This window comes from Manduca sexta, chromosome 7, assembly GCF_014839805.1.
Source record: "Manduca sexta isolate Smith_Timp_Sample1 chromosome 7, JHU_Msex_v1.0, whole genome shotgun sequence".
In the NCBI taxonomy this organism is placed as follows: domain Eukaryota; kingdom Metazoa; phylum Arthropoda; class Insecta; order Lepidoptera; family Sphingidae; genus Manduca; species Manduca sexta.
Window position 1 is genome coordinate 6,965,283 of NC_051121.1, and position 26,350 is coordinate 6,991,632.

Here is a 26,350-nt window from a genome sequence, read left to right on the forward strand (position 1 = left end):
CAATTGTTTACGCTAATAAAGTATAAAAATATGTATGGGAATGACATCCTTGCGACAAGTCTATCGCTAGCAGGTATCTAGATTCCCAACCGCTGATGATACTTTGTCTAAAACATAAATATACTTAACCATTTTTGAAAATTCTTTTTTAATAATATTATCTACATTATCCCTAAGTTTTGTAGGCTTTCTATGCCAGAAATTCTTCTTCATACATTCATTTAACCGGATTTTTGATTATCCGAACTCGATTCATTTTGGTAAGCCTCACCGGTCATTGAAGGTAAGAATATCAGTTCTATATGATCAGACAGGATAACTTTATTAATGTTTATTCAAGAATCGCACGTGCGAAACTAGATATTGCTCCGTCTAATTGAGGCGCATGTATGCCGCCAAACGAGCAATATAGGTCACCTGATGTTAATGATCGTCATCACCCATACACATCAACATTACTAAAAATTTTGACCAGGAAAGGAGTATGCATTAGTAGAAGCAGCGATAGCCCCAGTAAGGAGCAAAAGGATCTGCCGAATTCCGAACCAACGATTGCAGGTTCAAACCAAGGGCATAGCTACCGCAATATCAGCTTTATACCTTATAGGGGGCTCCCGAGCTTTAGGGATCCCCTTTTGGCCCATACCTACATTAAACACTGCCCTAAAGGACCCCCAACAAATTTTGATACAAGGTCCTTCCATAGCAAGCTACACCACTGGTTCGAAACCAGTCTTCAAAGCATATTTTGGATATGTTTACTATAAAAAAACAATCATAATAAAAAAAAACATTTATCGGGCACAACAAATTTTATTAAATACCTACTGAAAATGACTGTTTGAGTAACAAACTTCAAAATTAATTTATGAACTTCCAGAACAAATAAATCCACAGTTGTTACGAGTGACCTAATTAATATTATTTGAAAATTCCATATAGCGTCATTGTATTTTTGTTAATAATTCGATGAAAAACAATTAAAAACAACAACATTTATAGATATTTTTCATTTTCTAATATATTTTGTAGGTACATAATTCTGCAAAGTAAAAGGTAATTTTAAATGTGTCGTATTTTGTTTTTGTGTGTTATTATTGTAAAAATGTGTATCATTTTCAATGTTTTATATCGCATAAGATGGTAGATAAGAGATAATAAATGAAATCCAGTTATTATATACAATTAAAATTTATTTAAAACAATTACAAAATAACATCTACATGCACCTAACGACAATCTATATCACAGATCGTTAATAGAAAAAGTGCTTAAGTAATTACATTCAATACTTCAAACTAAACAACTAACAATTCTAAAAAATACTTAGGAAACATTTACATACCTACAATTAAAACTTAATTTTTATTTACAAGGTCGAATGACGTCAATTGTAGATACTTAATCATATTAATCATAAAAAACCTACTATCAGATAAAATAAACACTAAATAGGAATTATAAGAATCAATAGATATTGTAATGACTGACTATTTAATGAATGAATGTATATAAAATTACGATGGCTAACTTATAATGTAAATGCTTTCTCTTTTCAAATTGTAAGAGATAGGAAAGTCTGCAATATACAAACATAGCCTACTGATGTATTTACATATACACTTATGAATTATATATCATATAATTTTCACGTAATAAGCAATTTAAATTAAGGTGACCAAAAACATTTAAAAATAGTGAACAACAAACAAACAACACAAATCATAACTCGCAAGATTTTGATATCGGTCCCGTTGTTATTAATCTAGGGTTACTGATAATTTCACAAAGCAATGAATTATTGTGACTAATGCGATAATCATTTATTTATTGTTTGACTAGCGTTTAATCACAAATAATTAGTTACGAAATGGTAGCTTTTATTCAAATGAAATGATAGCTCCTTTTTTTTTGAATATGAAACTTTCAATAATACACTGTTACAACCATTGCCAAAAGCATAAAGATTCGCGTCGAGACACAGGATATAATGCAAACATAATTAAGCCCTCATTCCTTAAATGTATCACAAAAATATTTACAACTCACACTTCACTAAAATCGGATCACAATTAACATTCATAACTTATGGCTTAGATCTAACAAATTTTGCGAGAAACACTGTTTTCTGGTGGATTATCCCAGCCGCCTTTGCTTGAAGCAGCGCACCAAACGACGAAAACACGTGAGATCATAAACAATACGTGTATTTAATTCATCTCCAATGACTGCCAACATAACGGAAGTCGATTTTATTAACGGTTACTCACTAGGTAGTTGTACTTTAATAGCTGCTAACGTTTCCTGAAGAAGAAAGTAGAACGGCGCTTCGATATTCAAAATATGAATTTAGCGGTGTCCATTGCATTTCAATATTCGTCGTATTCAGGTAGGGCTGGCAGTTTGAGACACTGCTTTCTGTATTTCCTTTTTCTGTGCATCGTGTTTGGTCTTTTGGACTCGTCGTACTCTGAGTCTTCTGGTAATGGAGGCAGTGCCCGTTTTGGCCGTCGAGGCACTACACATTCCGTGAAGCTGTTGATCTCCTTGCACCGAAGCATGTCGACGTCTGGATAATCGCAAGATAGCGCGGGGAAAGAGAGTTTCACTAACATCGTGGCACGAGTGTACGGTTCGAGGACAGCGAACTAACTGAACGCGCCGTAGAGCGGCGTGGACGGCTCGAATGTGCGATTGTGTCCATTAATTATTTTTAGAAATGTTCATGTACGAACTAACGTATAGACTTGTAAATAATGTTCGATGCCAAAAAATGTTTTGCGCCGAACGCAGTATTACCTTATTGTACTGTATCAATGACGATTAACTGGCAATAGAAAAAGGTTGGTAGCGCCTTGAACGGGATATTCTGAGCGCAATGCAGAAAAATCTAGCGTGTTCCGACACAACTATACTTGCAGATAGTTATTGATTTAAAGCTTTGTGAAAGCTTGTGAAAGTTACAGATGGTTTCCAGCTAACGCGTCAGATGTCTAGATACAAACTATCAAAAAGTAAACGTGTTATATCCGTTGCAGGTTGGGAAATGTCAAAGGTTAAAGTTAAACGTGACCTATCGATAACGTGGTTGATTACAAAGTTGATTTAGCATTGGAATATCGCTTGTTGTCTACATAAATTTATATTTTAATGCTTTACAAATTATAACTAACAATACTTATGTTATAACATAATACAGTCTTCCAATACTTTTTTACATCGTACAAAGTAAAACAAGCAAATAGGCTATACACCTGATGTTTTTACGATTCTAAAAGAGTCATGCAAGCCTTAAAAGACTGAGTTTTACAAAGAGGTGGGAGTCAGATCTCTGATTCTATAATCTTTAATCCAAGAACGCTCAAACGACATGAAGTAATAACTAACAAATAAACAAGTAATAAACTTTGTATCCCTTATCATGCTTCAGATGAAATATTGACCTTTAGCGACATACTTTAAAATAGCACGCTTATTGACCTTTCTGAGAACGTGGCTCTCAGTAACCAGATTTATTACTAGCTAACTAATACGAGTTAGCTGAAGTCCTAAAACTCATGAGATATTAAAAATCACTGGCAAGGTAATCAAATTAGAACTATGTACCAATTTAAATAGAGTTCGTCTGGAATTGTCTCGCGATGATAAGCGTAGTCAAGTACTTTAAAGAAATTGTATTTTTCTGTACGGTAACAGCAAAGATACCCCACTGCACCTGATGGTAAGTGGAATGGCGTTCAATAGAATGTTGACTAACGAAAATGATTACCCCTTGGCTATCGACACAATTATGCCGGCTTGTTGGAAGGCCGCATAATTTTGTCAATAATTGTTAAACAGTTTAAAAAAATTAAAACTGTAGTTTTTTTTATACTTACGTTTACAGGCAAATGTTACAACAAATGATACAACTGTTCGCAACGTTTAGTTCTGCAGTAGAATAAAAAAAATATAGTAACCCTATATAAAAAGCTTTAGGCTTTCAACACTGTTTAAAAATTAAAACACATAAATATCACATTTACTTCATACACAAAAAAGTAGAACAGTTGTTTTATGCTTTAATATTAAGTATTATATATAAAATCAGATCTTATACAATAACGTAAATAAAATATTAATTTCATGAACATTAAGGGAGTCTGGCAAGGGATTGCCACGATGTTAAGTGTCTGGTAATGAATAACGGGATTTTTAATAATTTTCTGAAGGTAATACCCAAAAATCTCACTTTATTTTTGATGAAATTAGATCGGTATTTTACACACCTTTAGCACACCGTTTATCTGCTAAAGCCACTGTAACCCAAACTTCATAATGGCCCATCGTTCTTACCCGTGTTGGAAGCATGCGTTGACAAACTTTCAGCTTTTATAAAATAACGAAGGTCTGGGGTTTACGGCCTCTTAATCTAATAGGTGAGTAATAAGAAATTGCTTTTGAAAATTCACCCTCCAAAGGGGCTCAATCTCTCCGAGCACACGACTGTGAAAAAATCTTGCTATCCAGTTTTATCACAATAACAGTGGCCGACACAATAACAAATACAGACAATTCAAAGATAAAGAATGGAATTTAATGTCAGGGCTGTTTCGATAAGGTAATGTTTGAGAACGTAACAGATGGACATCGCGCCAGAAGAGTAGCCTGAAAATGTATTTATATTCATTATAGTCAAGAATTCTACGTAGCATTAACTATTTTTTTCATAGGTTCATATCAAACCAATATATTTGTAAGTGGAGCAGCATTCAGATAGAGCATTGACCGACGATAGACAATTATCCTTGAACATTCGACACAATTATGCCGGCCTATTCGAAACCGGATATATACAGGTTGATTCCAGAAATCGATACACTTACGTGGACTATAGGCTAAGAAAACCTGGTATTGTAAAGACGTATTACGGTTTTGGTTGATCGAAAGACTCGTATAAGCCGATCAGACTGATATGATAATATCACAGAATGGCAAATCTATTTGATGGCACTGATAACCACTGACGTCACATAGGCTATAAACTATATTTTCCTCATAGATTCTTGGAACCAGAAGTAACGTAAAGAAATTCCAATGGCTTGCTCAAACATTGTCCAAGCAGGCATTCTCATTTACGATTAATGAAGTTTATGATAGATTCCATAGCCTATTATTATGCTATTTGCACGTGAACTTAAAGTCTTTGGTGTCCCGATGGATTGGTCTCATGGAATTATTGAATACTTTTTCTACCGCCATAATTGATACAACATATTGTGTTATATAGAGTGATTAAAAGTCAACAATTCAAGTCCTGCCTCGGTGGCGTAATTATCTAGCGTGAACGGTACAAAACCGCTCTGAAGTCCTGAGTTCGAATCCCAGGTCGGGCAAAGTAATATTAGTGTTTCTACAAAATAGCCTGGTGTCTGGAATTTGTGCACGATATGGCGATAGGCTCGCCCCCTATAACATCATGGAATGTAACACACAGGCGAAAAGTGGGTGGTATAGTTATACCTTTGTCTACCTTAACTTGGATAAAGGCATAATGTGTGTGTGTCAATGCAAAACACGCATTGAACGAAAAAACAATCATAATAATACCTATATAGTAACGTAATGAATTTCAATTATTACTTAATTTTGAATCTATGTCAAATGTTTGGTTAAGTAATTTTAATGAAAGATTAATAAATATATAAATTAGAATATATTATTTATGTATGTATACGTTTAAATGTATTATTAATTAAATTCATTTAATATACCATTATTAATGTCCAAAAACTTGATAAGATTTCATTTAAACAGTCAAACGATTATGTTGTAACAGTCCACGCAAGCAAACCGCGTGAAAAAGATAATAAATAATCAGAAGTCAAGTCGTTCGCCTCAATGTCGCCAAATTATTTATTTTCCGTGACGTGATCTTGTGTGTGAACGATAAAAATTGCAATTCCACGTCGTACTGTGATAACCCGATAAAACATAACCTACGAAAGATAATTGTAGATAAAAAATAAGGCCACTATCCTTTTCACAAAGACTTGATAGTGTTGAAGTCATGGTGAAGTCAATAACTTGCTTTGAGACAGGACTCTCTCACATGCCTTATTGCCATTATATTGGAATTATATGATCGCTGCTGACGAGAATTAGCTCCGCCAAATTGTTATTTATGCACCGACGCATACGATCGCAATTTGAATGACGTGATTGTCAAAACTGGCGGACGCACGGCTAAGGAAAGTTTGCTAGATATCTTCTTACGTTATATTATGTAAAAAATGATATTTACTGAATGCCTACACGATCAGCTTGATTGCGAAATAATAAACGCTCAGACAAGATATCGGATGTAAAATAATTACCAATAATTAATGATTACTAAAAACGTTTGGAGCAGTACACAACAGTACTTTTATATGATACTTAACGGCTGAAATAAACAAAAGAATACTCACCACAGACAGCACCTATATTTCGTACTATGTATTGTTCCATACTTCGCTCGCGTAGAAATCTTGTCCCGCGCAAAAGTTGCTAAAAACTTTAACACGGTAGCGTCATTCATTAAAAATAATCATTTATTCGGCATAGCAGCAAATTACCGAATTATAAAGTAGTCCATGTGTTAAGCCAGAAGATGGTTTGTATGTGTGCTAAGTTTCATCCTTGTCCAGTTGTTTCTGCGTTTATTTCTAATATACATAGAAACATCAATATATTTTCGTATTGATAATATTAGCACGTAGGTAGTAAGTAAGAACAAGATAAGAAGTAAGATAAGATGAGACGAATGACTTACAATCTCACTTTTGATTGCAATGTATCTAGTATCTACTGTGATTCGCCTAGATAGCGTCTATGCTTGACTTCATACATGAAAAAAGGATTGTGTTTGATTGATTACGATATTAATGCCGATGATATTTGTTTTGGGACCCAACCCGGGATTTTCCATATAGCGTAATATATTTAACAGGCAAACGTAGCAATTGAACTAGATCGGGCTCTTCCTTCCGTGTCGTTTTCACAGCTATATTTTCCGCACGTTTTACTCATATCTATTTTGTTTTTTAGAATTAAACTTCATGAAACTTCAGTGTTGAATGTGTCAACAGGCTTTCTAATCAATCAGGACCCGGCAGTGGATTTGTTTGCCGAATATTTTAAAGTAAAGGAGGCATCGTTGCAATTGTTTCTCCAGCAAAAATAGGCTCAGTTGCGAAGTGGCCTATGTCTACTTATAAGGAAGTTATAATCAGATACTATAAAAAATCAGTGTCTTCCCGAGACATATAAGGTCATTTTGACATTGCGTCAATATGAAACCACACGCTTGCCCTAATCGTTGATATCTCATTCTCACCCAGTGGCTGTCTTGAGCCAAGGTTCGTAACCCAATAGTGGGTTGTCCTCAGCATGGTCACCTAAATTCTAAGGGTTGCGAGTGCCTGAAGCGCTTAGCCGAAAGTCTGGTGAGTTTGTATAAAGCGACCCGTTTCAGGCTAACAAACGTAACCGGAGTAGGCAATCTCGTCAGTTTTATAATTGGTGTTTTTAAAATATTTGTATCCATGAGATTCTCACGAATATGGGGGAAAGGGTGGTCCAACCAGGCAGAGACCCCTGTACCTGGGTAAGCCTAGCGTAACCCGCACAGAGTGTGGGCCGGTACTCTGACGGGGGTCGCACTCGAGACCGGACTACCCATCGGCCATGCATCCCCTCGCGGTGCGCCGCGGCTTGTCATGTCATGTTAAAAAAAATCCCTTGATTCTACCTTTGCTAAGATTGTGCCAAAAATCATCCAAGATTAACAAACATAGCCACCAATAATCTCGGCTTTCCTTTTTCTGTTTTTATTTAATTATGTAGTTTAGTGCGAATATGGCGTGTGCAAGAGTATATTTCTGATTAAAAAGAGTAATGTCAGCGCTTTGACCAATTTTCTTATAGTAGTAGTGGTTCGGGCGTGTAAAATTAAAATAACTTTTTATTGATATTTATTTTGTTCGAATCTTACACTTTTTTATTTTACGCCTTCAGTTCGAATAATTTATTGTTAAGTGTTATTTTCAAAAATATAAGTACGTGGTTTCGTTCAGTAACGCTACGTCAAAATGATCCTGTATATTGTTTACACACATTAAACTGTAGCATGGAATAAAATAAAAATACACTCCAATTTCACTTTTTCGGGAACTATCACTACTAGGTACAAATTATTTGAAATCGTCTGTGACGAAATCAACACCTGTTGCGTGTCCATTTTTATTTGGTTTCACAGGCCGATCCTTTTTGGTTCTAATTATAATCATTAGGGGCCGTATCCAGAGAGGTGGAACGGAGTGTTTATACATGTACCAACTATTAAAATGTTAAAACATAATATTATTAAAACTTACCCGAGACATATTAAATTAGTCGAAAACACGGTTCACGGTCGGTGATTCCGACTACATGGTACGTGAGGAAAAAATGGTAAAAACATATTATTAAAATAAATTTACAGGTGCAACTCTTAATAATAATGTAACATGCACGCTCTACTGCATCTATTGATATTCTATGGACAGATTTCATTAAGGCATTTGATGCTAAATGAAAATTTTAAACAATTTATTCGTGCAAATTGAACTCACATTTTTAATTCATTAGCCTGGTTGTCCAAGCTCTGTTATGGTAAAGTTTAAAGGACTCCCAGACACAGAAAACACAGCTTTAAAACATACTTTAAAAAGGTAATAAAGCAAAATGTTTCAAGTTCGAATTATAAAAAAACTTTATTGGTACGAAGAAAATATTCTATCCATTCTTAAATATCACGAAACCCACAGATGTATAAAATATACGTCTGGAACAAGATTAAAGTGTTTCCTCATATACCTGGATAAGGTATTTATTATTACGGTCAAGCACTCTCTAGTGTGAAGTCCACCAATCCGCATTAAGCCAGCGTGGTGGACTAAGGCCTAATACCTCTCAGTAGTAAAGAGAGCCAGTGTCCAGCAGTGGGACAGTATACAATACAGGGCTAATATTATAATAATTATTATATACTCTCTAGACATGAAAGACTCCTAATAAAATGACCTTCCCTAAAATCCTTAATACGTCCATGCCATAATAGTGTCATTTAATGCATCGGACATCAAACGAGGTGACGAAAATAAATGAAAGGAATTAAGGGTGATTCATAGCTATACGGTACCGCCATTTTGGACCGCGTGACAGACGGACGGACGCGTTTGTTTAATATAATGATCACGTTCTGTGTTTTGATACGGGGCGGAAATTATCATGATAACGTATGAAATTGGATTGTGATTCACAAATCGGATCTTGAGATTCCGTTGGAAACACGCATCGTCAGCTGCCAAGTATTTGTTGATAAGAATGATATGTTTTGATGTCCTCACTTTCACACTTTGAATAGCGATTTAAATTGTGTTGTATAATACCTATTTAAATGTCATAAAGTGTGAAAATTACTGTATATTTACGTGTTCTTAAAGTTTTTAAAATATGATCTACTTTTTGATTACCAAATTGTAAAATTTTCTGCTCAATTGCGACTGTATTTTATACTTCGAAGCATCTTTTTATAAGATGCATTAATATGTACTGTTGTAACAATGCCATGTCCGGAATTAGACAGTCGTCCGGAACACAGCGGCATCCACTTACCTGCAAATGTCGCTCTATATTTTGATTGTAATGACCGCATGACATTTTAGCGCGTATCGGTACGACTGGTCCTTCGAGCCAGATCTAGATAGCTCTGTAATATTATAGTATTCCTGACAGATATTGAGCTGTGATTTGAGAAAACTTACTTGATCTTTGTCAATTTATGTAACTAACCTAACATAATAACCGTGTTTTATAAAGTTAAATCAGTGAAAAATTAAAGATGTGGTAGAATGAATAGATAAATAATAATTGTATGGTCCGTACATGTAAGATCAACGGGATAAAGCAATAGTGAGCAGGCCATATAGCTAAGAGAATTGACAGCAGACGAGACAAAAACGTGCTCGAATAGATTACGAATCCTCAAGCGCAACGTTGGATATCATCTACAAGGTGAACAGGCGCCCTGTTAAAGTCGTAAGTTTCCCTTAGGTGCGGTGTGCTTTTATATCTGGCTGGAAATTTATGTTATTCCTGTGCCTGAAGATGATGATGTCGCGTAAGAAGTTTGACCTTTCGTAATGTCGAATCGCTAATTTTACAATATCATTTACGAAAGTAAATCATTTGGCACGGAATCTGACGATTACAATTATTATAAAATGTCGAAATATATCAAACAGTTGCATTAAGTACCATAATTGCTATTTGTGACATATTGTGCAATAACTATTAAAATCAACATCCATATTGTGCCAATATCCGCAACATCCCGTGCCAGCGTTGAGTGAGACTAATTTTTAATGGCTGTTATGAAAAAGGTCGCCGTACACAATTATGTACGTTTTTTTTTAAAATGCCAAACATTATGACATCATTGTATTTCGTTATGCATTGTAGACATAATACCTACATTATAAACCACAGGTCGATAGCAGGTTACCCATTAGCCTCTGCAGGGTATCTACAGGTACTTCCATATCTAAGTAAAAGTTGCAGGCTAAGAATGAAAAGCAAAATATATTAGGAGAGAAAAAAGAATGAAAACGTTAGCAGGCGCTAAATTTGGAGTTTTAAATGTATCGATTATCGCGGCATTTACGTCTACAATCTCAACAAAAAATGTGATAAAACTAAAAGGCATGGCAAACATGCCGTTTTTTTTAATTCAGATTAAGGTTCTTACTGAGGGTTCTTAGATGTTTTAAAACTTTCATGCATAGAGATTATAAACTATAAAATTACCAATTTCGATAATGGCAACACTATCCAAAGTCGATTGTTTAAGAATCGCCTATTAGCAAGGTTATATTAAAAACGTCATTATGACAAAATGTCGGAAGATTATGGCGTCTGCAAATAGAAAGTGACGCTTGAATCGAAAATTTGTTAGTTACAGGTTGAACAAAATTGGAGTGTCTATTATAATTACAGGTAAATCTTAAGCTACAACACAATTTATATTTTCTATTACATTTTTATTATAGAAAATCTTTTAAAAAGCATTTCTGGTAACGGGCCGGTTGCGTGCAAAATATTTTTATGTGTATCGAGTTCGTAATCGTAGTGGAATAATTATTAAGTATATCTAATCTACTGACTCAAGTATTACATACTCTTATTGATTTTAAACTACAAGTTAGTTTACGTTATATCGCACACAAACCCAATTACTTAGCCTTTAACCTCTGTCTTTACCCAATAACTTATTGTTTCAGTTTGTGGTTAAAACGTCAGTTATATCCTACAGCAATAGTGTGTTAACTAAAATATTCAGTGGCTCGATTTGTATGTAGGTTTCCCAACTATACTGTTGGGAACAGTATTATACTGTTTATCACTAAATTACACTTCTTAATGTTGAATAATAATAAAGTATACAAAATACTGTTTTTAAAATGCTTAATACTAGTGTTAAGAGTTAGATGCTGGCTAACGACTGAGTACTGGCCAAAAGTGGAGTAATTTATAAATAAAGACTTCAGAAGAATTTTATAATATTACAAAAATATACCGCGATGTACTTTATATTCCCGTTATCTCAGCATTTACAAAAAGAGTTTTTACTGTAATTAATCCAAAGCGGCGGGAAGACAGAAATAGCTTATTATTAAATTTAATTAAAAACAAGTTCCTTGTTTATTTTATTGTTAGTTTTTTGAGGGGATTTTTTGTGAGGCCTATGAATCTTTTAAAAATGGCTCTAAATTGTTGTATGAGAAGCACTAAAAAGTATAACTTTAAAACATAAAAAATAAAATACTGTTAATTATTCTCAAATACTGTGTATATATTTCTTCTCAGACCTAAATAAAATATACTTTATTTCGTGTAAAAAAAGTAGGTAACCCTATTTGCGTGCTCTTCTCAATTCAAGTTGATTTTACATAATACAAACATGATTGTAACATTGTTTTGTGATACACCCTGTGTTATTGTTTTTTAAATAAGTGACTACCTACGCAGTAAACCATTATACATATTTAGCTGTACAAATTATACTGATGTTCGTTAATGCATGTGAGCCCTAAGGAAAGGTCCTTAAAAATGAATTGCATTAGAGATCAACTTCCATCAAAAATAAATATTTCTAGTAATGCTTGAATTGCCTTTTACTATATAAATATCAAATTAAATTCCCATGTAATGTAAAATATAAGTGTAACAAAATATTTAAAGTGCAGCCACCAGCATTCTAAGTATGTGTTTGAGGAATAAAAAATGAAAATTCAATGTTACAATATCTACCTACATTTTACCATTATAAATTTTACATTAGTATAAAATCAGGCCAATGGTTTATACTATACTTATATTATAAAATGGTAATGTGTTTTTGTGTGTTTTTACTTGGATCTACTAGACTGATTTTGAAACTTCTTCGACTAATAGGAAGATACATTATTCTTGAATGCTATAGGCTACTTTATGTCCGAGAGAATATAAAGTGAGACTTTTATCTCGGAAAAACTTTCCATGCAAGCAGATCCACAGGCAAAAGCTAGCACATCATATTTGTGAACATTTTTATATGCAACACAAAGGTTATTTTAGTTAATTATAAGGACAAGACATCTAAAAAAATATTTTTTCATATTACTTCTTTCAGTTTCAGGTTGACGATACAAGATGGCAACACCAAATAATTACAAACAAGCACCATCCATGTCAATGCCGAGTCCACAAAGCAATCCGCGTTTGTATTACCATATATCCTTGCCCCATTATAGTCTTTGCATACCATAAATAATCACAATGATCATAGACTAGTAATTCTCTTCTTGACATTCTAATGAACTGTTAGCGTTGAATGTTTGTACGAATGTTGTTAGATACTAACTAATAACACGCAAATGTACGTGATTTTGACGCCTATGCAAGCTTGTCAGGGCCATGAACCGTTCCTGGTTGTGCCAATATCTAACTGCGTTATGAACTTAAGTTACTACAGCATGGCTCCCGTTCTCTCAGCTTCTTAAGCATCAGTAACAATTATTATTTTTGTTTTTCTTTCCTTGTTTTTTTTAATACCTCCGTCAGAAGTCAAATCTTTTATTCTCGATATAATACTTAATAGTTCTGTAATTTGATATTACTCATTTAATTGGATGCCCCCGAGCAAAATGAAGGTAAAACTCAGGTGCATTATTTAATATTTCCTTTAAAGAAATAATTCCACAATTGAGTACTCCATAAATATTCGAAAGCATACATAATGCAAAGTAGTACACAAAAGAGGGAAGCCAAAGGAATTAACGCCAGACAGTATTATGTCAAGTTGTGTAATTTTTTTTATACCTAGTTTATAGTAAAAGAACTGACTATATGACTTCAACAATAGAATTCAATTCTCTTATGTTGGTTTTGTTTCATGTTTTGTTATGTCGTAACAGACTACATGATTGCGGGGCCCCCAATGAGTTTCGGCATCATTAAAGGTAATGCCACAATCTGACTACTTACTTATTGTTCAAAATTGTTCTCACACACCATTTGTTTCGGATATAGGTAATCTTTTGGGGTTATTAAAATTGTAATAGCACAAAATTCTCTTTTGTTTCCACATCACAGCCATCACCTTTTGTTTTTTATTTTTTTGTTTTATTATTATCTTTACTACGCTAATTAAAGCCTACTAAACACTACAGCTAGTATTGCTCGCTAATATCTTTCTTAACATTTATTTCAATTATTTCTAGATGTTAGTGCATATTTCAAGTTTCGTTTGCTCCCCGCTCCCGTCCCGTTCCCTTACGCTTTTTGTTTTTTTTCTTTCATTGTATTGCCGCCCGCTGCTTGGCTTGAAGGCGGTATGAATGCACCGCCGGCGCACCATAACCAATATCAGTACCACCCGCAATACCAAGGTGGTCCCGGGATGGGGCACCCGGGCCCCCCGGGGGGCTTCGGCGGGTGGCCGCTCGGGGGGCTAGCGCACGCCCCCCAGCAACAGGGCCGTTTCGCTGCAGAGGGGGCGCGACGCGCCGCCGCCGCCGCTCAGCCATCACAGCCCACCAAGGATGATAAAACTAGCCCATTTGTTTCCACTGTACATTCGCATCCTGGATTCCAACCACAAAAGATTGGAAAAGGTGCTGGTGCGGTAAGTTAAACAAATTATTTATTAATTCACTCCTTTTTAAACTCAAATGTAACAATTTGAATTAAAAAGAAAAACTACTTAATCCGTAAAATATTGTAAACTTGCTAATGGAAGTTAATCTTGTGGGTATTATGTCAACAATCAAATCTTTATTGTTATATTTGAGTTACTGCCGTAGTCATAGGGGTTCTCAATAACCATACACCCCAATTTTAGGGTGCCGGTCTCCCGAAACCACCCAAGCCACCAGAAAAACCATTGATGCCATACATGAGATATTCACGTCGAGTTTGGGACAGCGTGAAGGCGGCCCATCCAGATCTAAAGCTATGGGAGATTGGACGTATTATCGGTGGCATGTGGAGGGACCTACCGGAAACAGAAAAGGCTGGGTTTGTGGACGAATATGAAGCGGAAAAGGTATAGTATTAGCCATAATATTTATCTATTTAGTAAAAAAATTAATTTCAGAAAGTATTACAAATAAAATGAAAAAAAAAAAATATTAGTAACAAAGCCTTGACAAAAGTACTGACAATTGTTACTAAGAACCTATGTATTGAGTTTGATTTTTCAATAAAATATTCTTTGCATAGTTCTGGGTATACTTATAATTTTTTTAGAATATAGTATCAAAATCGAGCACCATAACAAACGGCATATTGTTAATTGTGGTTCTCAAGATGTTAGCTGATCTTTTATAGTGTTCTAAAGAAATAATTTCTGACATCAGGCGCAGTACACAGAAATGTTGAAAGCTTACCAATCTTCGCCGGCTTATATACAGTGGCTGGCCCACAAGAACCGAGGTATTATCAGAATTGAACCCTGTACCACACGATTGCGGGATACTTGTGTATAATACCCACACCATCACGTCACGGCTTCTCTTAACACCGGGACTTTGTAGATTGTAACACTATTTGCTGTTTTTTGTTTTTTTATTTATTATGATGGACATTAAAACGTGTGGTGTTGGTAACATATTTGAATATTCTTTTAAATCTTTATTTAAGGAGCGCGGTCGTAATTTCACGATCATGTCGCTCCTTACGTCCGCTTTCATTGGTGTTCTCATTCACTTTTCAAGATTCCAATTTTTTTTATATATGCCCAGCCCCTTCCTACAAAAAGCTATTTATAATGCCAAAATTGAAACTTCTCTAACTTCACAATCATAGCAATTTGATTTTATGTACATTTATATGAACGGAATGGAATTTATTTTGTACCAACTAAAAACAACACCAATCAACTTTTCCTTTTAAATCACTACTCTTCTAGATGATTTTAAGGTCAACTCTACTAGATTATTAGACTACATCCCCGGTATCAGGGATCTATCTTACGGCACAACTTATGCTTCTACCTTTTTTGACAAGAAATTTCCATGTATAAATAATAAATACTTAAAAAATGTTTACACTACAACAGCACTTTCACAAAAACATCTGAAAGTTTTTCTGGAACCAGTTGTAAACCCAGAACATTAAAATTTACAATATACCCAGTCAGCATAACCATAGTTAATAAAATAAACATAAAAACTGCAAATAGGTGTTATAAGTTTGTTCAATGTTGGTACCCATTACCAATCACTTAGGCATAACTATGGTAAACAGATAAGCTAGATAATGTTATGTCAAGGGGCCACTGTATATTTGTATGCACTCGGTGAATATATATTTTTAATTTTATGGAATAGAGAAAACTATGAGTGTTCGAAAAATGTTTACAATTTTTTTTTTATGTTTGATAATTACTAGACTAGAATAAGTACGACGAGAAAAAATATTTTCTCTTCTGTTATGTTATTATTTTTCTCTAGTTCCATAATTACAATATGAATATGATTCGGTATTGGGACATAGAAATGGATATTTATTCGTTTCTTTGTGGGTACACAGAAATGAAATTATTTTGATGATTATATAATTTAAAAATAACACCGATAAATTGTTTAAATATTTCTATATTAAATTTACAAATATTGAAAGTCACATCAAATAAGGCTACTACAATAAATTACAAAAATATCCATCCATGCCCCAACCGAGACACGAACCAGTGACTAACAGCACATTGTAACGCTAATTTTGCCCTTCCATGCACCGTCACGTAACGCACGCCCGGCCAATCACATCATAGTCCGAGTACGAAAAGAGCCTCAAAACATATCACAATTCGCCCGCGTACCTCGCTTATATAGCGGCCAAAAACAAGGCAGTAGGTAAGGGATAACATATGCATGATAGTTATATATAGGTAATTTCATCCACGACGACGCGCCCCTTCACATTTGAGCGTGGGAGGAGAGGGAGTGTTCTCAGCACGCCGTAATGTACGTGTGCACTAATACTACGCACGCACATTACGGCGTAAGACGTATTACACTGTAAGCTATTTGGGAAAATAGTGCGATGCGTCTTCGTGGATGAAAAGATGGATATAATGTATTAACTGATAGTTTGGGGGTGTTTTTGTAACTATATGTAATCCACATTAAAGTTCCTGATATTCCTGGTGCCATTGCCAAGATGCCTTTCTACAAACTTTAAAGCTGTAAATGTTATATATGGGAACGAAATATCCTAGCAATAGATTTATTATCATGATATTCTGATATCTTTTTGTGTTCTATTAACATTAACATATTTTGTAGAAAGCATTATGGCTGCAGCTTTTGGATGTATTGTTGTTTGAATGTTATTATTCAAAATTCTTAGCAAATTTTCCAAATATCAAGAGCATACCTAGGGTTTGAATTTCTTAAAAATACATATTGTATAATGCCATAATTTTCCCAATTTAAAAATCACAAATTTTAACATTTTAATAAGCTAGTATTATAATCATTAGGTTTCATGGTGTAATCATTAAATGGGAATATGTGTTGTCCGTAAAATAACATTATTGGTAATATGTAATTCTGATCATATAATTCAAAATTACTTTCAATAGATAACGCATTGGTAATATACTTCAAATTTAGAATAATTCTATTGTATTATTTGCAGGGGTCTAAACAAATCATTAATATTGTCTATATTTTTTATAAGTACTAACAAATATTTTTGTTTTACTAAGTCCGTGACAATTGTACTATGCGGTATCTATTGAAAATAACTTATGTTGATAAAGAATAATTCTGACACACACATTGCGTTAGCAGTAGGTAACTTGGAAGAAGAGAGCTCAAGCAAAAAAGGCAGCTCTCAGAAGGAGCAACAGCAACAGGACAGAAGAATTGATATTCAACCAGCTGAGGATGAAGAAGGTAGAGTATGATACAAAAATCTCTTTTGAATGAGAAACATACCAATCAAAATAATATAATTATAATATTCCCTAGACTCTAGAAGAAGTTGACATTTCATATGCAGATGGTCATAGAAACTAAGTAAAATAATTTTTGCAATACATTTGAAAAAATATATGGCCTCATACTGGAGTGGCATAATGCTAGGTCGAAGAAGAAAATTCTTTATTTCATTATGGCAGATATTATCCCTTAAAGCATTACGACCCAATAATTTAGGTTTTAAAAATCTGTTATGCTTTAAATCTCATGGTATTAACACGTTTTCAGATCAAGACGAAGGCTTGTCTGTGAAACACGTAGCGTACGCGCGTTATCTACGTAATCACAGGCTGATCAACGAGATATTCTCCGATACAGTGGTGCCTGACGTCAGGTCTGTGGTCACCACTGCTAGGATGCAGGTAAGTTTGAACATTGTTGCACAATGAACATATAGGTCAGTTTCATCTTGAGCATGGATTTAAAGAGATATAGATATCTATAATGTCTTTTATTGTGCAGGAATTTTCTAAATTCGTATTAACCAGATCTATAAATAATACTTTTAGGTTCAGTATGATTTGATGTTATTTATATTACGAATTAAAATAATTTTAAACATTTTTATTTGATTGATACTATTCTACATTCAATGATGAATGTAATTGGTAAAAATAACTAAATGTTAATCGGGTTTTAGATCCTAAAGAAGCAAGTGCAATCATTGACAATGCATCAGAAGAAATTAGAAGATGAGCTGCAGCAGATTGAAGAGAAGTTTGAGGCAAAGAAACGCAAGTTCATTGAGAGCAGTGAGGTTTTCCAAGAGGAATTAAAGAAGGTAAAAAATAAAATTATTGGCATATTAATCATTGAGGTTTAAATAATATATTTAAATCTATTGACAACAAGAATGTGTCTAATCTCATCACCACCATATTAGTTTCCAATTTCGGTTTTCTTCTGGCAAGCCAAGCGTTGGACTTCCACCTATGAGGTGGACTGACGCCCGAAAGTCCGCAGAAAATAACTTGATGCGGAATGCTTCCATTACTAGTCTGCAAATCTTTGGGAGAGGCCTATGGATTCTTGTGGCTCATGATTATAATTCACATTTTTGCATTTAGTATTTATACACAGCACAAGTTTATCTAAATGTGGAGAGGATAGACCTGTGATGGCGTATATATTTTATCTAATGTCCGTTCAGCACTGCAAGCCGGCCGTGGATGAGGAGACATTCCAGCGTATGGTGGAGCGCGCCATGGAGCAGATGCGCCGTGGTATCGACCCCACCGCTTCGCAGACCACCACGCCAGGCCATGGCGCTGAGAGGAAAGACGAGGTGAGTGAGATTACTAATCTATACTAATATTATAAAGCCATATTTAAAAAAAAAACCCTTATAGGAAGCTAAATCCTGAGTGCTATAGGTAACTTTTTATCCCGAAAAACCGTTTTCACGCCGGTGGACTAGCAGGCTAAAGCTAGTAGTTTATAAATCAAAGAATACATTGCTAAAGTTTAGAAAGTGGCAATCCCCTGCCATCAGTGATATGATTGCTTAATTGCCTCATCTAATATAAATAACAATATTTAAAAAACCCTCGTGTGGTTTTCTGAAGTATAAATATGACATTTAATTTGCTATGTGTGAAGTAAAAAAAAATTAACCAATCAACGTATTTATAGTCGATGAAAGATCAGTCGCATCCCAAAGGCGAGAGCAACGGCCCTAATCCTCCGACACAAGTGGACAAAGTATCCACCAGCGAATCCAAGCCAGATACCAACACAACCACCGAGTTGAACAAGACTGATGAAACAAAGGATAAAGAGATGGATGAAAATGGACCACCAACCCATGACGGTGAAGGTGGGTACCGTGATTTATAAACAAAAAAAAAACATCTTATGGTGATAGCTTATTGAACTTGTCAACATTACGTGTATTTTGATTCCTAATTATTTTTTTTTGTGTTGTAAATATACCTCAATTGACTAGATTTCAAGACACCATAATATATCTATACATACATACATACATAACATCACGCATTTTATCCCCGAAGGGGTATGCAGAGGCGCAACTAGGGCACCCACTTTTCGTATCATATATCTATACAATAGCCATATTATATATAAAATATATGAAATTGTAAATATTGGCAAAGAAAATGGATGTAGCATGTTTTGCTAAGACATGCTGGAAATCACAAATTATGTTACATAGCTAAGTACAGAGAATACTAAGATTAAAAGCGTCACACCCTTCGCAGTGTTAGTATTGTTTTTGAATATGCATGTCAGTACTGTGATTTGTATGTCAGGTGACCGCAAGGAGGAGAAAGGCGAGATGAAGAGCGAGAGCAAGGAGCAGGCGCCACCTGCCCCGCATCCGCCCGCGCACCCACAGCACATCACCTCGCCACCGCACCACGGTACTATACATACTAATAGCTATTGCATTTAAACAATGACATTGAGTAAATTCTTACCCCTAGAAGTGTATACAGAAGGTATAAGACGAAACTGATCAATAATGAGATTGATCCCAAATTTAATTATAGATAACAATTTATTACTAACTTTTTTGCTGGCCGTAGTCGTGTGAAACTCTTCCCGGAATATCTACATGGAAACGGAGCAGCATTTTTTTTTTATAATAACTAGTCCGAGCCGCTTCAGCACATTAAATACATAGAAAAAATCAAGTCTGTTGCTGTATTTCTAGCTCATACAATAGTAGGTTATAATAAACGTTACACGACTATATGTTATTTATTGTTTAGCGATGATGATGCCGCCGAACCCCAACGCGCCAGGTCCTCACCCGGGACCACCGCACGCGGGCCCTCCGCCGCCGCCAGGTAACAACTAACACAATAACAACTCGACTACTTCACATACATCACTCTCACTATAATCTATGAATTAGTTCGGATCTCACTGGATTCTCACTTGGTTTATGTTTGCATGTCATAACTTCAAACAGGGGTGTGCACTGACATTTTTGAAATGCTATATTTTGTAGCCAATATTTGCCGTCAATGTGTGATCAAGAATGATGTAAGCTTTTTATTTTATGTGTGTTAAAATGTAAGTGCACGCTTCCTAAGTGAATGTATCGGGGTTGTGTTAACAATGTGGTGACGTGTGGCAGTGGGCGCAGTGGGCGCGTACGGGGCGCCGTACGGCGGACGCTACTACGGCGGGTACGCCGGCGGCTTCCCGGCCGGCTACGCGCATCCGTACTACGGCGCGGGCGGCGAGCACTACGCGCCGCACCATGCCCCGCACCACGCCCCGCAACATGCGCCACAACACGCGCCGCAACACGCTCCGCAGCACGCGCCGCCGCTCGCGCCGCACCACGCGTCGCACGCGCCCCACCAGCCGCTGCAGCCGCATCACGACGTCAAACGTCTGTACACTATCACACCATGATCATCACTCACCTGCATTAACCACATTAGCTATATTATCGGTGCTTTGTACAAAGAGGAAACATTATTTCATGGTACTTTTAAGGGTTGTTGGGAACAGTATAAACCATTTGAAATGTAACCATGTTATAAAATAGTTTTCCATAACAGTAAACTAGCCTTTTGTACAAAACACATTTAACATTAATGGTTCCATCACCCTGGCACTAGCTAAATTGGGGCTTTTTGCACATCATATTAATTAACAATGAATGATGATTCTTTTTTCTTCTACTAAAATAAATTTAATCTACAAAATTATTTGAAATCATAATATTGAGAATTCATAGTCCCTTTCTATTCTAGTGTAATATTTGTGGCATAAAATGGAATTATTTTCTCCCCTATTATATAGCAATCTCTGTTCACAGTAGAGATAATGTCTTAATTTGGCTAACATTAAGAGATGTTAAAACTCACGGTATATTTAGTAAATTACACAACTTAATCAATGTACTCAAAAAACTATAAGACTTCAAATTGTTTTCTGTTTTAGCGGATGAGCCACAGCCGAAGAAGGAGGGTGAATGATCGTCACCTAAGCGCGTCGTTAAACGGCGCCGCAAGTCCTCCTCGAAGGACACCCAGTGAGGTGTGGACACTAGTGCATTCTTTAAATTATGTGAAACTGGATTGGACATAACTTGCTGCAAGCAAAATAATAGTGTTAAATAATTCGTGATACATTTAAATTTATTGTAATATGGACCTAAATGTGAAATTAAGATAATTCAAAATCCTCTGGATGAATATTGCATATAACTATGAACTTGCTTAGAATATATTGAAAAAATAATAATTTAAGCGAATTGATATTTGGATTCTGAGAATGTTCTCAATATTAGTATGTAAGAGTGGGTAAATGGATAATCAATTGAGTATTTTTATGGTAGAATGATTTAACTGTATAATTAGCCTTTTTTTCTCCTTTTTAGTGTATATCTCCAATGTCGATTAATATATAGTAGTTTTATAATGTAACTAAAGTTAGACTGCTTGTCCACCAAGACGGTATCACCCACTACGGCGGTGGACTTGCTAGTGTTCTGTATTTTAAATATAATGTGTAAATTAATGTATAACTTACTGATAATTACCCTAATATAAATATCTATACTATAAATATTCAAGTGGCCAGAAGACTAAACTTTTTTTCCATAAAGCCATTGTGTTTATATTGGGTTAAATAAAACAAAACATGGCTGGAGTCACATTTATTAAGTGATAAATAAGACATTTTAATACTTATTTACAAATACATTATAATAGAAATACATTTAATATGACTGTAGGTAAATTAGGTGTATAGTATGTGCATATTTGCAGGATAAAATACTGACTCACTTTATTATTCTTGATTTTTTCTGAATATGTATTTAACTATTAAAAATGAGGATTTATTGTAAAAATACTGTACATCATAAAGTTTTTTTTTATTTTATACATAGCCAGTAGATTTTTGCCCTGGAGTGCATTGTAATCCTTAATTTGTGGTTGATGAGGCAAACTTGGCCACAATGGGATAGCCGTTGACAATTGTTCCATTGATTTCGTGCACAGCACTTATTGCTAGATCATAATCTGGAAATTGGAAAATAAATGTTATTCATAGTGCATATTTGTTTAATTAAGAGTGTGAGAGAGGTATGAGAGATCTTATCTGAAAGATTGTTTTTTTTATTGTCCTTTTATGCAGATTATTATATTAATAAGCCACTGATTTGTGACTTCTAGTTTAGCTTAGACTGGGACTTTATAGAATTACATGGGGAAATTAATCACCAGGTGGTAAACCTTACTATTGCTATATCTACTTATGTGTATGCAATATGCATGCATGGTAGTCATGAAAATTGGCGATAGCTTTATTAGAGCAAAAATGCTCAATTCCGTACAACAAATCGAGGCATGAACAGTTTACATGTATTGCATCAAATATACTCACTTTCAAAGCGTACATAGGCTTCGCCTCTCTGCTTGCCGCTTAGCAGCCGTATGTCGGGAGGTCCGCCGTTATCACACACATACTGTTGAAACAACAGCGACAACTGCGCCGGAGTTACCGTACTTGCAATATTCGTCAGATGTACCACCTGGAATGGGTTGAATGAATTGAAGTATTCTGATGACTTATCTCTTAACTGTAATTAGCTAAGTTTGACCCTACTGGCATTACAATCTGACCCACATTCAAATTGCCAATAAGCTTACTGTTAGTAAAAGAATTCAGGGAATCAAACCAGTTTCTTAGACTAAGTTCTACTAGATTTAAAAAGTTTATCTTTACGATCAATACATGAAAATAAAACTGTACCCCTGTTGAGCACATTGCACTCACAGAGGAGTGTGAGATTTGGCATACTAAAAAGCATTTAGATAGGTACTGGACGATAATAAATTTTATGTATAATAAATAGACACAATCACATCTCTTATACCCCCGAAGGAGCAGGTAGTGGCGCAACTGATGCACCCACTTTCCGCCATATGTATATATCTCATGATGTGATAAAGGCGAGCCAATCGCCATATCAGACAAATTCCAGATCAGGGCTGATACTAACTAGGAAAAAATCAATATCACCGCCCAATCTGGGTATTGGACTACAACTACAACATCAAGGTAGTCTAGCAGTGCATAATATGTGTTACAAATATATTGAATTTGACTGTTGAATTTAGACCACTGAATAACTAGTTATAACTGATCACAACACATACCTTAGAAGGTACACCAGGTTCATAATCTTTGTACTTTTCCATTTTCTTTATATCATCAAGGCTCATCTTTGTGCCTTCAAGTAGTGGCTCCCCAGATTCAGTCTCAGGCAGGACAACATCCAACTCTTGCTCTGGATCACTCCGACTGGTTTCTTCTTCAGGAACCCTTACAATACAATTGTTCTTTATAGTATACATTGTTTTCTTCTTAGGGCCGATAAACTTATCTCTTGGACCTCTTGGTCTTATTGGAACTTTAGGAGGCGCCTCTTGGAGGTCCCAAAGACTTCCTGGTCTGCTAGTTGTACTTTGATTAGGAATGGGTGAGGTTTGTTTAGGCCCTGATTCAATTCTATTTTTTCTTCTTTCTAGTCTTCTTAAAATCTTTCTCCTTTTAGTGATTGGTGGAATATTACTCTTTAAATGACCAAATAAACTGTGTTCCAAGTCCTTTATCCTATTGATAGGGTGCCCCTTGGGGTAGGCAGGAGAATTCTTTTGTGAAGATTCTATATTTTCTTCTCTTGATGTAGTTGGTTCTTTGTCTTCAAGTGACTCTCTGTAAATAATTTTGTGTCTCATATTATAAAATAGGAAATTTTTCATTCAAATAGACTGGCTCCTGTTATTTTTAATGTCTACAATACTTATAAATTATAACAAAAACTTAAATATTAAGCTGCAATTACACTTGGTCATTAGCTGCCATTCTATTGCCTATGGAATTCACATAATCAACTAATTGTAAATGAATGGAGTTGAATATGCCCACATTCGAAAAGCTTTCATTTTGGTTACCTGAACCATTTTCCTTTCAATTTTCAAGCAGTACTTCTGCACTCGTCACCATGAATAATGTTGCTCTCAAAAGAGGCAATGTAATTAAAGCACTGAGTGCCGGAATTCAAGCAATATCTTACATGCACCCAAATAGGGGTTAACAACAAATTGTAATTGTGCCATAAAGTGAGAGAAACTTGTCATTAGGACAAAAAATTTATTCTGTATGTAAGAGACAAGGAGATTTAGGTAATCTTTTTTTATAAAATGATATATTTTGTAAAATATACAAAGCAAGGAAGTTATTATGTAAAAAATCAAATAATATTCTTATTGGAAAAAATTTCCCCTTTTCTGCTATAATCTAAAATTTTAACTTATAGGCATACAAATTAATTGTCCTTTAAAACATATAGTAAAGGAATTTTGCAAACACTGTACAATATGTCTCAAATAAATACAGCTTGAAATTTATTGCAGATTAAAATCCAAGCGGACCTCTTAAACCCCAAAATATGGAACTTATTATTATTACAGTCAAGGAGAAATTAAATACATACACGCATAAACTATCCATAAAGCTCTTCTCATGTTCAGTCATCATGATGTGAAATCACCACAATATGAAAAAATATTGTAACCAAAGGCTTTAGGTAGTAATACCATACTAAACCTATAACCTGGAGAGCTTTTATAAGTGGTCCACCGACATTTATGCACCACCAAATCAAGTAAATATTGAGTAGACCCAGCCTTTGACCTAGGTAAAGTAACAGGAATTTATATTGGGTAGATAATGGCAATTGTAATGGTGTATAAAGTCTACCAATCTACACTAGGCCAATGTAGTGCACTAAGGTCTAATCCCTCAGTAGTAGAGCAGCCCGTGCCCAGCAGTGGGACAGTATACAGGACTGATATTATTACAGAATATATTGACAGTTTTAATAGAAACAGCATGTTAGTGTACAAAATGTATGGTGCCAACTGTTTTCCCCAAAGATATCTCCTAGTTCCTCCTGCTGGGCCCATAAACAAAAAAGAGATTACTGGCCTGATGGTATGCGTTTACAAACACTTATGAGAGGCAACTATGCCAATTACCTAAGCAATGTATGTTGCTGATTAAAGAAACAATAGGGACTTTGCCAAAAGTCTATAAAAAATTAACAATATCTTACCTATTTTCCGCCTCAAGTTTAGCAACTTTTCTGTATATAGCGTTTAATTTTCTCTCTAACACTTGGGACTCGATCTTCTTGCCCTCATCTAAGTTTCCGGCTTCATTATCCAAATATAACTTTACCTCGTCAGCAGTTAGTCCGGCTTTTTTCAACCACTCTAATCGTTGCACGTCTTTATCTGCTTTCCTGAACTCTTCAAGGGATGATAGTCCATATTTAGTGAAAGGTAAAACCTCAGTGGTTTTTTCAAACTCCTTTGGTAGCGATTCACTGTGGATCAAAGTGTATTATTGTTTTTAGCGCGCAAATAACACGGCACTAATAATGCAAGAATTCTTTACAAAATACTTTTTTTTTTCTGTGCAACTAATTCCGGAAACAAAAACACTCACCACATTGACGATGTTAATTATAATATCTACAGTCAACACAATATTCTCGTAAAACAATCAACTTTGAGTTATTGATTTTATCAATCAAAACAAAGTGAAATATACTAGTGGTGGCGGTTATCAAATATATGGAATAAACATTTCGAATAAAATGACATAAGTAATCTTGATTTTATTATTTATTCATAATTACTATTTACCATAATATAGTTTCACTTGGCCAGTGGTAGCGTTTACATAATATTAATAATACATTTTTT

At 35.0% G+C, this 26,350-nt stretch overlaps 2 protein-coding genes across 6 annotated transcripts; one reads left to right on the top strand and one right to left on the bottom strand.

Moving 5' to 3' along the window:
* Positions 1 to 10,919: 10,919 nt before the first annotated feature.
* On the top strand, positions 10,920 to 22,627 carry LOC115455894 (SWI/SNF-related matrix-associated actin-dependent regulator of chromatin subfamily E member 1). Of its 5 annotated transcripts, none has more exons than XM_030184805.2 (15): positions 10,920 to 11,058; positions 12,734 to 12,820; positions 13,518 to 13,562; positions 13,932 to 14,227; positions 14,444 to 14,647; positions 14,961 to 15,036; positions 17,400 to 17,504; positions 17,817 to 17,950; positions 18,229 to 18,369; positions 18,739 to 18,873; positions 19,221 to 19,404; positions 19,859 to 19,969; positions 20,321 to 20,398; positions 20,692 to 20,952; positions 21,510 to 22,627. In XM_030184805.2, the coding sequence occupies exons 2-15, from the start codon at positions 12,754 to 12,756 to the stop codon at positions 21,542 to 21,544; spliced, it is 1,872 nt and encodes a 623-aa protein (XP_030040665.1). In that variant the 5' UTR covers positions 10,920 to 11,058; positions 12,734 to 12,753; the 3' UTR covers positions 21,545 to 22,627. The 5 variants fall into 5 exon arrangements, with proteins under 5 accessions (XP_030040665.1, XP_030040582.1, XP_030040813.1 ...); XM_030184722.2 differs by lacking the exon at positions 14,961 to 15,036 and adding an exon at positions 16,376 to 16,457; XM_037447598.1 differs by lacking the exon at positions 14,961 to 15,036 and adding an exon at positions 16,376 to 16,457 and having other exon boundaries at positions 10,935 to 11,058; positions 12,740 to 12,820.
* On the bottom strand, positions 22,213 to 26,269 carry LOC115456129 (RNA-binding protein 41). The gene is made up of 5 exons (XM_030185081.2): positions 26,091 to 26,269; positions 25,696 to 25,968; positions 23,735 to 24,293; positions 22,959 to 23,106; positions 22,213 to 22,594 (listed from the first exon to the last, which is right to left on the bottom strand). The coding sequence occupies exons 1-5, from the start codon at positions 26,093 to 26,095 to the stop codon at positions 22,497 to 22,499; spliced, it is 1,083 nt and encodes a 360-aa protein (XP_030040941.2). The 5' UTR covers positions 26,096 to 26,269; the 3' UTR covers positions 22,213 to 22,496.
* Between the last annotated feature and the right edge of the window lie 81 nt (positions 26,270 to 26,350).